This window comes from Eretmochelys imbricata, chromosome 7 (assembly GCF_965152235.1).
Source record: "Eretmochelys imbricata isolate rEreImb1 chromosome 7, rEreImb1.hap1, whole genome shotgun sequence".
NCBI lineage: Eukaryota > Metazoa > Chordata > Testudines > Cheloniidae > Eretmochelys > Eretmochelys imbricata.
The window spans coordinates 93,847,219-93,862,961 of NC_135578.1; the positions used below are offsets into that span (position 1 = coordinate 93,847,219).

The following is a 15,743-nucleotide window of genomic DNA, read 5'->3' on the forward strand; positions in this document are numbered from 1 at the left end:
CTTCAGCAACTTGCCATAGAGAACATCTAAGGAAGAGAATTAAATGAGCTGTAGCCTAAAGATATCCGCTCTTTCGGGGCAGTCTGTAAATTACATAATGCAATGGGGGAATTGGGCAGGAGGAAAGGTCCTCAATTTTTTGTGTTTGTTTCAGTGTTACAAGGTGCGGATGGGTCTTGAAAATCACTCAAAAATGTGTTATGTAATTTATGGACAGTTTTTTTTATTATGAGTTGTGTGTGGGGTGGGGCCCCCAAAATATTCCTGTTTAGGGCTCCCAATGGGCTAGCATCTCCTCTGATTATAGATATAATTTTGAAGCCAGAAGGGACCCTAGTTATGGCAAAGGTCAGACAAGTAGATTTTTGTCTGGGTTACCACATTTCCATGACCATTTTATAACGCTAATTAGGTATTTTATACTGCAGAATGTTTTAAGTGGACCAAAAGTAACATCTAGAGTTAAGGTTGTCAGTGTATCCATTCTAAAGGGTTCTGTCTAGATACTGATAAAATGTTGCCATACTTTTATCTTTCAGGAAAAAAATCCTCCATATTTGTTCTCAGCCTGAGAGTGATTTTTTTTTTAATTTGACCAAAAATGATTGAGACATTTTGTATAAGATAGATAGAGAGAAAATTGCAAGATTTGCCATTAAAAAATCCTCAGGGGTTTGGGAGAGAAACTTGAAATCTGGCAGGGAATTAAGTTGCATATATGCATTATTGTGGCCTGGTAAAAATCTTTGGTTTGGCCAAGTCATAAGAAAATGTACAGTATTTAGTTCATGCACCCTCTTTTTGTTCACAGGTCTCCCAGCATACTAATGGCACTGTTTAACACAAATATGCATTCACTACACAACCCTGCATCATTCAACATCCAGCCCATGCACTTAATGAAGCTTGGGAGCAAAGCAGAAATAATTTGCAATTATGTAATTAAAATATGGATAGTAAAATGTATGCAAAAGGAGGCCAAGTTTTAAGACTGTGCAGACAGCTTCAACTCTGGTATTTTCTGGTGTGAACGTTTTGTTCTTTTAACTAACTTTTGCATATAAAATAAGGATGTACATTTAAATAATAAACCCTAGGGAGTCGCAAACCCTTTAGATTTTATAGGCCAAGTTCAGTGTACAATCCGGGATTCTTTGAATTCCTTCATTCCTCCCAACAAATTCTCTCTGTGCCACCGTCCCATCCCCCTCTATTTCAGGGACTCCCTGCAACACTCCCCCTGTTCCCCTACCTTATGCCTGGACTCTATGTCTCCCATTCCTCTTCCCGACACCATCCCCTATTCTCCCCCACACATATGTGAGAAGAGCTGTGTGCGCCCCCCTTCGCCCTTCTCTTTCTGCTCATACCAGGGTCCCCCATTCTCCCTGCTGTCAGGAGGTCTGCGTGCCTCCATACCAGGGGACTCTGGGTGCATCCCATTTCCCTCTTCCCCATGCTCCCCCCCTTTCCCTCCATACTAGGGCTCCTGACTCTCCCCCTGCCAGGAATTCTGTGTACTCCCCTTTTCTCCCATACTTCTTATTGCCTCCTTCCCTCCTTTTGCCCCCATACCCCTCTTCTCCTTAATCCCCCATTCCATCTCTTACCAGGGTCCCCCATTCTCTCCTCATGCCAGGGGCTGTGTGTATTTCCCAATTCCCCCCATCCCACATGCCAGGTTTCCCCATCCCCCCTCTCCGATTGGGAGAATGGGCAGAGATGAAATAGAGGTATTGTTATGCTGGAAAGTATTAATTGGTGTCATTAACCAGTTCTTTGATCTACAGACAATTGCAGAGGTGCTGAAGCTGTGGCCGTGCTAAACAAATGGCAACAGATCTTTGTGTCCCCAATTTCTCCCCTCTGGTTTTCCAGTTTTCCCCCAAATCAATAGTGTTCTGCTCATTGATGCTTGGAATGTTTCCTGAAATTTTAGAGTTGATTGGACGTGGCGTTCAAATATTATCATGTTACATCCAAACACAGAAATGCCATCAAGTTAAGCTGTAAGGCCTCACAAACTCTGCCAATAAGTACACAATTATTTTAATTTATATCTTAAGACAAAGAACATCTCTGCTATGCTGAAATTTAGGTTATCTGTAACAGTAAACAGTGATATTCTATATTTAACAAAATGCCAGGGTCTACTATTTATTTTATGACAAAAAATCCTTACCTATTAATGATCCCTAAGCATATGCAACCATCACTTCATGTCTGTCACTTGCTCAGTATACAGGCCTGGAAATTCAACATTTACTTTCAGAGCAGAAATGAATGGTTTGCACCTAAGTGACAGAAACTTAAATTTCGGTACATGCTTAAGGTCATAAGTTAACTGAGCACAGCTGTTTCTTCACCTTCATAGCATTGCTTCTTGGATTCTAACTCAAGACAGCAAAGCTGTAAATTAATTTTTAACCCCAGAACATGAAGATTTAAGGCCAAATCATGACCCAAAAATCATTTCAGCATCACAGAGCCTTTAGCAGCTTTGCAGCACTGTTGGATTTCCCATCTGCTCAACATACCCTGAGGGGACCTTCCCTGAGGCTGTCAACTAGCACTTAAAAGTCACCACCCAACTCTGCCCACTGAACTGTCCCTCTCTTCCCCCAAACTGCCATGAAGGATGACCTCAGGTGAGTTAGTGCCAACATCACTTCCCAGGAAAGGGGAGTTCAGCCAGCAGACTGAGTAGGCTATGGAGCAGGAGACGGTCTCCTGCAAAGAAACAATAGGGCTTTGGCTCCTCAACCTCTTATTTGTCTGTATGTGAGGCCACCTGCAAAAGGGTTAAATAAAGCGAAATAGGGTCCAAATTACCTCTTCCCCCTAAGGCTGCTGCAACCCTATCCAGACACAATATGGCAAAAAAGGGGAAGATCTATGAGAGAGTGGTTGGACGGGAATGGCAGCAGGAGCTGATTTGCATTAATCCTCTTATCTCCCAAGAAGTTTCTGCAATTCTATGTCCTTTTATGGACTGGGTGCAAATCCCTTCCATCTCTCTTACACACGAGCCTAACTGCCGTAAGTGTCAGCCAGGCTGATGCACAGGTGGGTTATGAGGCCTGCTAAGCTTTGTGTGCCTCTTTGTGACATTTAATCCTTCATCAGGATGTCGCTCTTTATCTTTTACAAATAATGATATAGCAAAACTCTTTGGTAACTTTCTCGCTATTAGTATTTCTAAATCAGTTACCATTTCATTAAAAAATGCTGATGTCAATATATCCAGAATAGCATGATGTTTTAAATTAAAACTTTATATCCCCTTAAACCACAGACCCTGAGTTCTACAATTATGCCAAGCATAAGCCCAAATTTAAATATATATTTTGACAGACACTGTCCATGGCAAGTCAAATTTTCCCACAAACAGGTCTTTTGCTTCAGGTCTTATTCTATTTTAATAAATATATTTAAATGATTTCAAATACTGTGGATCTAAACATACTTTCAGGTATAGTTTTTATTTTCAAAAAGCAATTTTAGTTCCGGTCACCTTAGATAGGAAACATTTCTACTTATATTTAATATTATAAATTACCAAATAATCTTAGCAATGACAGTCGTTTTAGAACATTACATGCATATATATCCGATGATATATTATTAGTGGTGGGCACACATCTAATGTGTTTGTAAGTCAGAAAATCCAAAAGTTTGGATTCTTTCCTGAAGCTTTTTCTGTGTACTTGTGGCTCTCCACCAGAACCAGTGCTCAGTCTCTCCTAGCAATCTCCCTTCCCCAAACAAACTCCTGCTACTCTTACCCACTGCATTGCAGGGAGAGACCCAAACAGCCTGCTACAGTTTGTGAGTTTTATCTTCAGGAGGTGACCCCACTTCCCCTCAGTGTACTCGTATTCTGGCGCAAGCAGGAGGATTTCTCTGTAGCTTTTCTGCAACAGGCTTCAGTGACCCCTCTTAAATGATAATCAGAAAAAAACCTGGGAAACCCTAAACTTATCCCATTCATACTAGCTGCAGATTACCACAGATATAAAAGACTGCAAAATACTCTTCACATTGTATAATATATAGGGAATAAAACAACTACTTCAGTTCCAGTAAGAACACCTGCAAAACCTCCACCCATCCCGTGAATCAAATCCAAAACTTTTAAGATTTTGGGAAAAGTTGATTAAGTTCCCCAACCCCCCCCCCCCCAAATTTCTCCTGGAGACAGACCAGTCACAACATGTTTCTTTAACATTTCTCTTTCTTCTCACACCCTTGTCTCCTTGGAAATGGGAAGGCCTGGCAACATAATTTCCTCTTTTAGCATCAGAGGAACTTCATCTTGAAGCAGCCAGGTAATCTGCTCCTTCTGTTCTCTAGCATCAGGAGCAAGTAACCTCGCTGCTGAGCCCTGCTGATCTGCCTCTTTAAAATGTAAACCAGTATGGATCCTCAAAATGCAATGCAGGATTGTGAAATCTCAGAGCATGCCACAAGAGCTCTTCCTCCATTCCCACAAGAATCACTAGTCCTTGTACTTGTTTTATGACTAACAAAATTTCAGTCTTGAGGGAGGTTAATACAGAATCTTTTTCAAACACTAAATTCACTAACAATTTTTTTAAGGAAACAAATTTTACAGGAAATCAAATTTTTGCCACTGTTCTCTCCATCTCCCGTTTGTATAATATACTACTTGTAAACCTGAAAGAATAAAAAAAAGTATGATTAAAATCAGAACAAATGTCTAGATTAGAATGTTGCTAAGAATTAAAATAATTAAAACGGCTATTTATAAGCACTGAACTTTCTGCATTATACCTGAAAACTTTCGAATTCAGAATGCATCTGATATACCCTCCACTTCCCTGGGTCAATAAAACATCAAATCCATTTATCAAATACAGTAGGAAGCTACCTGCCATTTGTGAATTATTTGCACATCCCGAGTGCTAATGGAAATGTCACTGTCATAGCCATTAATCCAAAAATGTCAAAGAATAAAGCTGGATGACGGCGATGAGCAAGAACATAAATCACAGCCAGCACAGCAATGCCTGGAATGCATCTGTGACAGACCTTATGAATGAATCTCCAACAACAAAGCAAGCTCTAGGCAGACTATGGTGCCTACCCTCCTATTTTGCACATTTAAGATGGTATTTTTTGTAAGATACTTATTCAGCAAACATTACATAAATGCTTATTTAGCTGTAGCTAAACACTTCGAAGGAAATATATTTGATCAAAATCGATTTGCAGAGAAATTGTTATACATTAAAAACATTGCAGAAAGAGTTAAAATTTTACCAACAGTTGTATATAAAAATAAATGCTACAAGGCACCTGGGGTTATCCATTTTAGTTAAGCATGAAAACAGTTTATAAAATTATTACTCCCCCAGTCCCTCACCTTGTCCCTCACACACACACAACTTTCAGAAACATTCACATTTTGGTCTGAAATTTTCCATGCTTAGTCTCTGCTATATACTAAATTATTTTTTGGGGGGAAACTTTGAACATTATCCTTTTGGCTAATTTTAAGTTACGGGAAAATTAAAAATCAGACTTCTCACTGTAAAAACATTCTAACCTCACGTTTTTGAGCAGGACGATAGCAAAAAAGCTAGAACTTGTAGAGACACAGTCCTGATTAAAAACAAAATCCTTCAATTGGTTTAGGAAAATGTAAAAAAGGAAGTTATATGTGACTGAGAAGTCACTTAGAGCATTCTCACTAGAGAGATGCTAAGATTATAGCACAGCTTACTGGAACCCTGCCTTCTCTGTGATATCATGGCACACTTTCCCTGTATGGCCTGAGGAGGGAGGGGCTGCTGCTGGGAGAATATTCAGGAGGCAGACTATAAAAGTCTCTTTGAAACATATAATGAAATCTAAAAGAAAGGTCAATAAAACCATGGGCTTGGAAGATTATTACAGTTTATTTAATTTCATTTCTAGACATATAGAAAATGTAAGTTAATTATCCTAGCTGAGTAAAAGTTGGAAAAGGAAAAGCATTCCCTCTCAACCTAATAGAGGGCAGAAAACCCACATTCAGGAGTAGATTGTTGGGTCTCAAGCAATGAACAGGTCATTATGTTGTGCAAGTAAAAGTAACATTACATCACTGTTTCAGCCAACCCCATGGCATTTGAGCAATGAGCAATGAGCAATATGGTAGTGGCTCTGGAGTTCCTACTAAATCTGTCTTTACATTCAGGTACAACTTTTTAGAAAGGAAGGGAGTAGGAAGTTAATGTAGTACACATAGTCAATTATGACTTTTACACATACACACAGAGTCTTATAGTCATAAACCACATAACAATCTGGCTGTAAATAGCATATCCTCAAAGATTCTGTCAGGAAATTAATAACTATCTCAGGAAGGGATGGAAAGGAAGAATTTTTTCAGAGAATTAAATAAAACTCTAACATATTTATACATAGCAAACATATGTATTAATTGTATAGGAATTATAGGTAGAGCTGTTAGCAATGCTTGTAGTTAAGGTTGCCCAACACTTTTCATTATTCATTATTGTGCCAGAATCACAATCTGGTCCCTGGTTTCAGAGCAGTCGCCATGTTAGTCTGTATCAGCAAAAACAACAAGGAGTCCTGTGGCATCTTAGAGACTAACAAATTTATTTGGGCGTAAGCTTTCATGGGCTAGAACCCACTTCAACAGATGTATGGAGTGGAAAATACAGTAGCAGGTATATACCGTACATGAAAAGATAGGAGTTGCCTTAATAAGTGGGGGGGTCAGTGCTAATGAGACAATTCAATTAACAGCAGAATACCAAGGGATACCCTGGCTCCCCCTTGCTTGGGGGAGGGAAGGAGAAGAGGGGCAAATGGGAGTAATTTGTGCCAGCCCTATAGTTGGACCAGATTACCTCCTCTGCACCAGCACATCTGTGCAGGCTGGTGGGGTTTGGGGGTTGACAAAGGCTCTGCCCACCCTCTGTCCTTGCCCACCTATTCCCTGCCTGCCTTTGCAGGTTGGGGATTAGAAACCCAGTGGAGGCCGCCACCCCCTGCAGCCCTGGATACTTGTAAGTCAGTACAGGGAAGTGAAGGAGCACTAAGCAAAACATAGACCTAGAATGCCCTGGAATGCTAGAATGCCCTAGCAAGCTATCATGGAGGCACTGTCAGTGCTTTGGAGGCATGACCAGGCCTCTCAGCTTCTTAAATCCAACCATCCTGCGTTTAAACTACGTCTCAAACACATTTCTTTAAGAAGGCAAAGTAAACTGTCGTCTCAGCAACATGACGAATAAGACTGCAATCTTTAAGATCATGCATTACTCACTCAAGCAACTCCATGAACTTGTCTTCTTGTTGTCCACCCTTTAAACTTCAAACACCTTCCTCAAATACACTGGCATCTACTCCTGTTGTTCTTGTCTTAATTTGGGCCTGATCCTGTATACTCTTTTGTCATTGATTTAATGCAGTTACTTGCATGGGTAAGAGTTATTCATGAGGAAGGATTTGCAGGAGAATCCTGACATTGGAGGCTCTTTGTAGAACAAATAATAACAGATTCCCTGACCAAAGTGCCACGTACATCTTTAATGCTACTTAAGTACATAAATAATAAATAATAATAATAATGAAAGAAGCAAGACTATTTTGACTTGGAGGTAGATTATGCAGAGACCTTAGTTAACTCGACGCTTGAGAGAAAAAAGTGAAAGAATTGAAAAATGCCACAAAAGTGCCAGATAAGATACCCTGTGGTGGGCTTTAGGTGAACCCATACTTGAGGGATAGCCCTTAGCCTTTGTTACTACATTAAACTATCATAACAGTTAATTTGTTGGTAGCATAATCTGTTTAATTTTTTCCCCCTCTAACAAAAAAGTAAATTGTTATGCTTCATTTATTACAGCCAGTTTTTGGGTAAGCAGGGGATGATTGAGACAATGAACAGCAGCACCCTGTGTGTTTTTAACAAATGCAAAATAATATGCAATAAAAGAAAAAACAACCTGTAAAGAGAAATAAAATGAAAAACATACCCCAACACAGGACTGGGCATGACTTCCCGCTCTGGGCATTGCAATCTGCCATTCCAGGTTGAAGCATCACTCAGACTTGGCCCCCCAGCCCCTCCGTCATGACAGAGGGTAGACGGGCCAAACCTGAGTCATGCTACAATCTTGTGTGCCAGGTCGCAAGGTGGTCAGGCCAATCCTGAGCAGCATTGTGACCCCAGGTGCTAGGGGTCCACCATTGCAACGCCCAGAAAGGGGAGCTGGGTCCAGCCCCATGGGACAGGAGCCACCACTGTGGGGTGAATGCAAGGCAGCCTTGCTCTGCACCTCTCCCCCCAAACAACATTCAAGGCCTTCCAGTCCCCAGGGTAGCACCCATCCTCCCCAGAGAGCCTCCCCACCCTCCCATCCCCTCAGGACCTCCCACGATAAAATGAAATAAACTTCCCCAAAAATCAAACAAATAATCATAAATTTTTTTTTTTACAATCACGGGGCTCTAATAATGAACATAACAAAACAATTTCTAGTAAGGTCTTTCCTTTCAGGAATATGAAATATATCACAATACAGTTCTGTTTAATCTAACATATTCTCTTGAATGGTTGGAACTTCCAGTCTACTATATGTAATGGTTCCTTGGGCAACACTTTCAGCCATAATAAATATCACTCTAGACATCATAAAATAGCCTTCAACTTCTGAATCATAAGAGCCATACATATTACATTTTATTATTGACAGGGTTGGTAGCACCGCCTGTTATTAATATACCTATTATAGACCTTGTTTTCCGTTTATAACTTTGCCAAACTTTTACTGTTTGGGCTAGAATTTTCCAAGTTGAAAAATACCTCAAGCTGATTTTTTTTTTAAAGTTTTAGCCAAAATGGTTCTGCCATTTTTGAGAACAAGGCTAGGGAAAATAGGCTTTGACATTTAAAAAAGTTGTGACCTTTCCTTTGTAAAGCTCTAGTAACCCCATGCTTTGGGGTAGGTATTTAAAATTTGGCATGGTGGCACATGCATTTTGATATTCCTGTGAAAGTCTGCCCAAATTTAGCCAAGTAATAAGCCTTTGGAAAAAAAAAACTCAGTTTGAATGTTCTCTGCAAAGACTTCTTAATAGATTAGCATCCAAAATGTCTAAAGATTCCTTCCTCGGTTGCTCCTAGTGTTGAGCAGACTGGCATGCAACATCCCTAGAAAGCAACTGGACATTGCTCTAACCCTGCAACTGCTGCTGTCAACTGCTCTGGGCTGGGGTGTAGGCTGACGCTGAGAACTGAGAGCAGGGAAACTGTTTCTCCTGTGCTTCCTCCCCCAGGCACCCTGGAGGATGAAGCTGCCTGACTTGAACGCAGAAGAGACAAGAGCCAGATGGTGAGAGAGGAAAAAGACTAGACTGGAACACTGAGCCTAGTGAACACTGGAACTGAGAGCGGGAGGAGAGAAGGAGAAAGAAGGAGTGGGGGACTGGGACATTTTGAGGAAGGAGACAGAGGTGGGGAAGGTGGGCAGGTTGGAACTGATTAGGCAAGGAGACTGGGAGCCCATGAGAGAAACAGGATTGGGGGTAAAAACTTGGATGAGGATACTAGGACTGGAATGAGAAGCAGGAATGGAGACTGGCACTGGGTAGGCAAGGAAAAATGAACAGAAGAGCCCTGGGTGGGAAGAGACCCAGGTCTGGGACAAGGACAGATTGGTGAATATAGAGCAGAAGGGGTTGAGTTTGGGGAGAACAGGCAGAAGAGTATGTGCCCACTAGATCACATTCTCCTCCAGAATTTGGACTGGAATCCAAGTTTCCTGAGCCTCACCATTCTTCATCTGTCAGCAAAAATCTATGAAACCCACTGGCAAAGTGTGTTTTTTATCCTCCTTTAGAGCTGGTCCACAGAGAAAGACAACCTACTATTGCTATCAGTTACTCCATTAGCACACAAGACAGAGGGCTCAGCTGAGGAGATGAAGGTTCCAATCCTGCTGATGACCCATGTGGATGTTAACATGATGCTACATATTTGAATTTGTTTTTTCAGTTTGCTTTTTTTACAAACTTCAGAAATTACACACAAAAACTACATTAAAAGAACATTACTAAGGTTGCAAAATCAAGCACTCAAAACTTAGGATATGCCAGAATTAAGGTTGTCTATGAAGCCTTAATTTAGTCCCCTTGTATGTATACATTATGGTACAGTCTTTAACTACATGATTTCCACAGGCTCCCTACCTCATTTAGCACACAGGATGGATCTATTCTGTTGTCTGTATGATATCTGCCTCACTGCAGAAATTGAAAGGTGTGTAGTGAATGAGGCAGGGGGACTGCAGGAAGAGAAAGGATGGTCTCATGGTTAAGGCAGTTGAATGCTGACCTGGAGAACTGGATTCCATCCCTGCCTCTTACATGGAGTTCCTATGTGATGCTGGGCAAGTCACTTAAATCAAACTTTTCACAGGTGGTAATTAATTGACTGTTTCTCATTTCCTAGGAGTCCAACTTGAGACACTGTGGTCTGATTTCCAGAACTGCTAAGTGCTCACAGCTGCATATGAAGTCAGTGTGAGACTTGCTTAAATATATAAAGTGCTGTATAAAGCTAAGTATTCTGAAAGATCAGGCCCATGGAGTCTCAAGGACACCTAAGCTGGCACCCAAGTTTGTCGGGACTTTTGACCTTAATCTTTCTATGCCTCAGCTCCCCATCTGTAAAATGGAATAATATCCACTCATCACATAGGGATGTTGTGAAGATTAATAAATGTTTATGAAGCACTCAGTTAAGTATAGCAATGAGTGCCATAGAAAGCGTATGAGGTAATTATTATTCTGTATTTACAGCAAGATTTCAATAATAAATAAGGTAAATAAGGCCTGGGGTCACACATTGAACAATGAGACAAAATATTTAACTCATTAATTGAGCACCATCCATCCTGTGCATTGAATGAGGCAGGGTCTGTGGAAAAAATAGTATGTGATCATATAATTAAAGACTGTATCATAATGCAGATGCACAAAGGGGATTGAATTAAGGTTGCACAGGCAACCTCTATTCTGGCATTTCCTAAGTTTTCAGTGGCTAACTATGAAACCTTAATGTTCTTTTAACATAGTGTTTTGAGTGTAATTTTATGGTAGACTATACCTTTGTATTAAATAGTGATTATTATGCTACTAGAAGACACAATAGAAGGACAATTCAATCTAAGCAATGCTTAGTTTCATTAGAAAACTTTCCAAGTGCCTTAATATTCAGGGTCTTTATTTAAAACCATCTAACTGTCAGCATTTTCGGGTCCTGAATATTTAATACCCTTTAAAAAATTAAGATGTCATAAATTAATATTTTCATTTAAATAATTTAACTTCATTTGGAAAATTATTCTCACAGTTATCTACATAATCAAAAATGGTACTTTCAAATATAGGTGAAATAAAAGCATAAGCAAAAGACAAAATTTTTGTATGCTATAGAAGAGGATCACTACCTGGTTTAGATAAAGAAATTTTTTTTAATGTCATGGCAGCTATAATGAAACATACAAATACTGTAACATTCAGAATTCTCTACTTACATTCACATTGTATGACATCTAAGTTAAACTGCTGAACAGCTCCCATGCTTATCTGTTTTAACTCACTGTCCAATAGCATCTGCATCAGGGATGTTGAAAGATGTTGGCAGGCTGACATGCAAGCTGTCTGGGCCACTTTTCCCTGATAAAAAGGGTAACAAGTTGTCAGATAGCAAGCAAATTGTATACCACCAGATAATGGCCTGAATTACTTTATTTTATATATACACACACAAATTCTTAACAATAACTACACTTAGAATAGACACTGAATGATTAATGAAAATTTATTTGATTCACTTTTATCAGTTTTGAATATAGTTAAATCTTTAGGAGTATTAAACACAACCAAATACGTATTAAGCAAGAGTTGGTCATTTTTCTGGTCTCATAGACAAATCCAAATATTTTTCAAGACTATTGACTGGAAGAGTGTCATGAAAAAATATTCGTTGCTGAAATACGTTGTTAACCTTACGATGACATTTTTGAACACAATGAAAACTGGAATGGAAATTGGCATATAGCATATGTGTAACACCATAAAACAGACAAATACCTTTATAGAATCAAAACATTTGCTTTTACCTGGGTATTTTACCATAATAGCTCATTATTATATAAATATTAAACTGTTGATTTCTAGCCTAAAAATCTGCTGCTTTCGAACTTCAAGCCTGTCCGTACTCTTTTAAAATATTTGACAGGTCAAATAATGGTCCATGGAAATCAACTACTTACAAAATGAATAGTGGCCCTCTGCTGTACAAAACAGAAATAATTTTCTAATCACAATCCAGTTATTTACATTTTCATTACAATTTTTGCAGAATCCTTCAAAAGAAATTATTTCCTGTTACAAGAGACTAATAAAGCACAATTTAGCTATGAACATGCTAAACGATTTAATCAAATATGTTAATTTAAAACCAAATAATATGAAAGTTGCACTGCAGATGGATAACCAATTAAGAAGAAATTTCAAAACAATTATTCATTATGACTACCTCACTAGAGCTATCTTTTACCCATAATGTTGCAATCTTTTTAAAACACAGAAATCTTTGTGTTAAATTGTAATGTTATGCTTTACTGAACTTGTGGTTTAATGTACCTTTAAATAAACATGTTTTAATGTAACAATCTCAGTTAATGATATAATTTATTTTGTAACAGAGCTCAAGTATTAATATACTATATTTTTATAGGGAAGAAATGATTTAGTATACCTTGTGCAATACAAATAACTTTATCTTTTAAATTATTACTATAATTTTAATTACAGGCCAAAAAACAATTCAGACTATTTTCTAAAGGATAAAGAGACAGATTTTGCCCTTAGTTGTGTAAGTACAACTCATTCATTTCAATGAGAGTTGTATGTTTATGAGTATCAGAGAGCAAAATCTATCCCTAAATATTTTGCGTTGTTTTCATCAATTTACTGTTATAACTGAATTTATCAAAAGAATATATACATAATACAATGTAACATTCTGGAATTTCCTTGAACTTTTCCTGCTTTTGTTCATGGATATTATATTATGCACTCTGTTCTGATGTCATACGGGAACTTCCAACAACTTTTACCAGTATATCTTTAGCATTAGGACACCTTGAACTGTAAGGAGTTTTATATCTAAAATGAGATGTCAATTTCTTAGTTGAAAGCCTTAAAAAAGTAAAGCAGGAGCAAACAACATATTTGACTGAAACAGATGAACTGCCAACAAGGAATGTAAGAAACAATGCAAGAACAGCATGCTAAAAAGTCTCCCAAACCCAATGGTAATTACATTGGGAGACATGCAGCTCTATTCCCCAAGCAAAACAACATCAATATGAATGGGGGGGAAAAAGGGGAGGAGGATAACCAATGGACCACAATTCATTTAATTACAATGTAGTAGGTTTGAGATACTTAATGGAAATGTCATTTTGATTTAATGGAACAACTAGTGCATTTCAGTTTAATGTACTGCTCCATCAAATCAGCTCCATGTCCTATTTATGCTGCCACCATAATGTAATAACAGTATAAGCAGAGTAATAGGTTGTCAAGAAAAAATTTAACATTCAATGTATTTTATATGCAAACGCAGCGTGTATTCTTATAAACAAAAGATTCCATTTTACCTTTTTTCTGACCAAACTTCTGAACTTAAGTGTTGTAAACTGGCATGTATCAATAGCACTGGAGCCCAAGATACCGGTTACGATACAGAAATACATGATATGAAATAATTCTGTCGGACTTTTTAAAATAAGTATCAATATATGTGCATTTAATGCTTATTTTAAATGACAAAATGCAAACATCCTAACATTTAAATTACTTCCAACTATGCACTTGAACTACAGGCTTATTGTTCTCATGGTGCAGTCAAGGAGTGATAAGGCGGGAAGTTTACGGTACATAATTTACAACTATTCAGTGAGATCACTAGGTTTTTGTAAATCTAGGTTAAAAAAACTAAGGCTAAATCTATTAAACTTATCTGTAAACCACAAGAATCTGAGTTATTACTCTACTAAACTAATTTAAACTCCTTTATAGATTTACTTTGCAATGTTCAGTATTTCCAAATTCAAAATGCACAGGGTTATAACACTTATTCATAGGAGGATAAAATAAAAATTCAAGTAATTCTTTTAGAAAATGTGAAACATAATTTCAAATTCATACCTGATAAATGAGGTCTGACTATATTTATATTCCAATTTATATCATGTAACAATTTGTCATCCTTACTTTCAATATTTTTCAAAATGGATGTTTTTAAAAGGAAACTTAAGGGTCCATGAATATTATCATAATGTACTACTACTTCAGAATAAAACTAATTCAGTTAATTTTAAAACATTCTTAATATTTAGCATTTGTAAGTTTGGGGTTTTTTGAAGTTACTCTGTCAAGCAAGTACATTAAATAAACATATCTGATGTCATGCATAAATTCAGCAGTTTTATTGCATTCTACTATTGCAGACCTCTATGAAGAAACTACTACCATCTCATCTTCACACGAGTTATAATTGCCGGTATCTACTAAGCATATTCTTTTACTGCACCAATGCAAATTTCAGGAAACAAGGACCCTATTCTATTAGCAAAAACACCTGCTAAATTTTTTTTAAAAGGCAACTACTTTTACGAACCCTTTACATTTTGCTGAAATACAAGTTTGTAAAAAGAGAAAACCCTTAGACAAACTTCTTATATTTCAAAGGAGCTTGTAAAAAAGAATCTGCTGACATATTAAATCCTTTCTGTAGTACCCAAAAGCTTTTCTCTTAAGAACAATTGTAGTAAAGAGACATTTGGCTCCTAGGAAATTCCCAAAGGGTCAGCCATATGCATCCTTCCATGGCACCTTCACGGTACTGCTTTCTCCATCCATGCTAGCTGTCTCAAAAGCAGCTTTCATCATTCACTAGGGTGTCAGTCAATATGATTTATGGACTGCATTCAACAAAGTCAAAGCATATAGAATGAGAAATATGACTACAATCTGCTAATTTGTTTTGTATTGAGCCACTTAGACCTGATGTCAGGCTAAGACCGGCAACATAATTAACCAGTCAGTGACAGATTCATCCATCCTCCCTGCCAGGCAGTGCCAATCAAAGACAGCATGAGGCCACATTTGGAGAAGTCAGTAAGAAAACCCATTCTCTAAGTAGCCTATGTGGGCTTCTGATTGACAGCTTTTGACTATAGCTTGTGGAGCACCACCACCCTTTACCCAATAGTTCCTCACTGCAAGCTGTGAAATAAGGCTTTCACTGCCAATCACAAGAACAATAAACCAACACAAACTACCATCCCCAATGAAAAAGAAAATAAGAAAACTTGTCTGTTAAATATAAAAAGTTAAGCTTCAAAATTAATTTAATTTTATTAAAAGATATTAAGTAATTTTTAAACTTACTAACACTGCAAGAAAACTAAAATACATATGCTTTAGTAGTCACATGAATGGTTTTGTTTAACAACTGCAGTAACAAAATCCAACTTTTGATAAACTGATGAAAAATTTATTTCTTAAAATAGTAGGAGAATTTTAAAAATACATAATTTCACTACTATTTATGTAATTCCTCCTCCCCAAGGGGTTGATCAAAATAAACTAAAGATTCATGTTGAGAAATAATTTGTAATTCT

At 37.9% G+C, this 15,743-nt stretch overlaps 1 protein-coding gene across 4 annotated transcripts in view; it reads right to left on the reverse strand.

Moving 5' to 3' along the window:
- EXOC6 (exocyst complex component 6) overlaps nt 1–15,743 on the reverse strand; it is a 175,199-nt gene that overhangs the window by 37,570 nt on the left and 121,886 nt on the right. For 3 of the 4 annotated variants that reach the window (XR_013346701.1, XM_077822563.1, XM_077822564.1), the window contains exon 19: nt 11,580–11,721. Coding sequence is in view for 3 of the 4 variants with exons in the window: in XM_077822563.1 (XP_077678689.1) it covers nt 11,580–11,721 (142 nt within the window). In the remaining variant the exon portion in view is untranslated. Of the gene's footprint in view, nt 1–4,169; nt 4,678–11,579; nt 11,722–15,743 lie in introns of those variants that run through there. The other variant, XM_077822565.1, reaches the window with a different exon arrangement.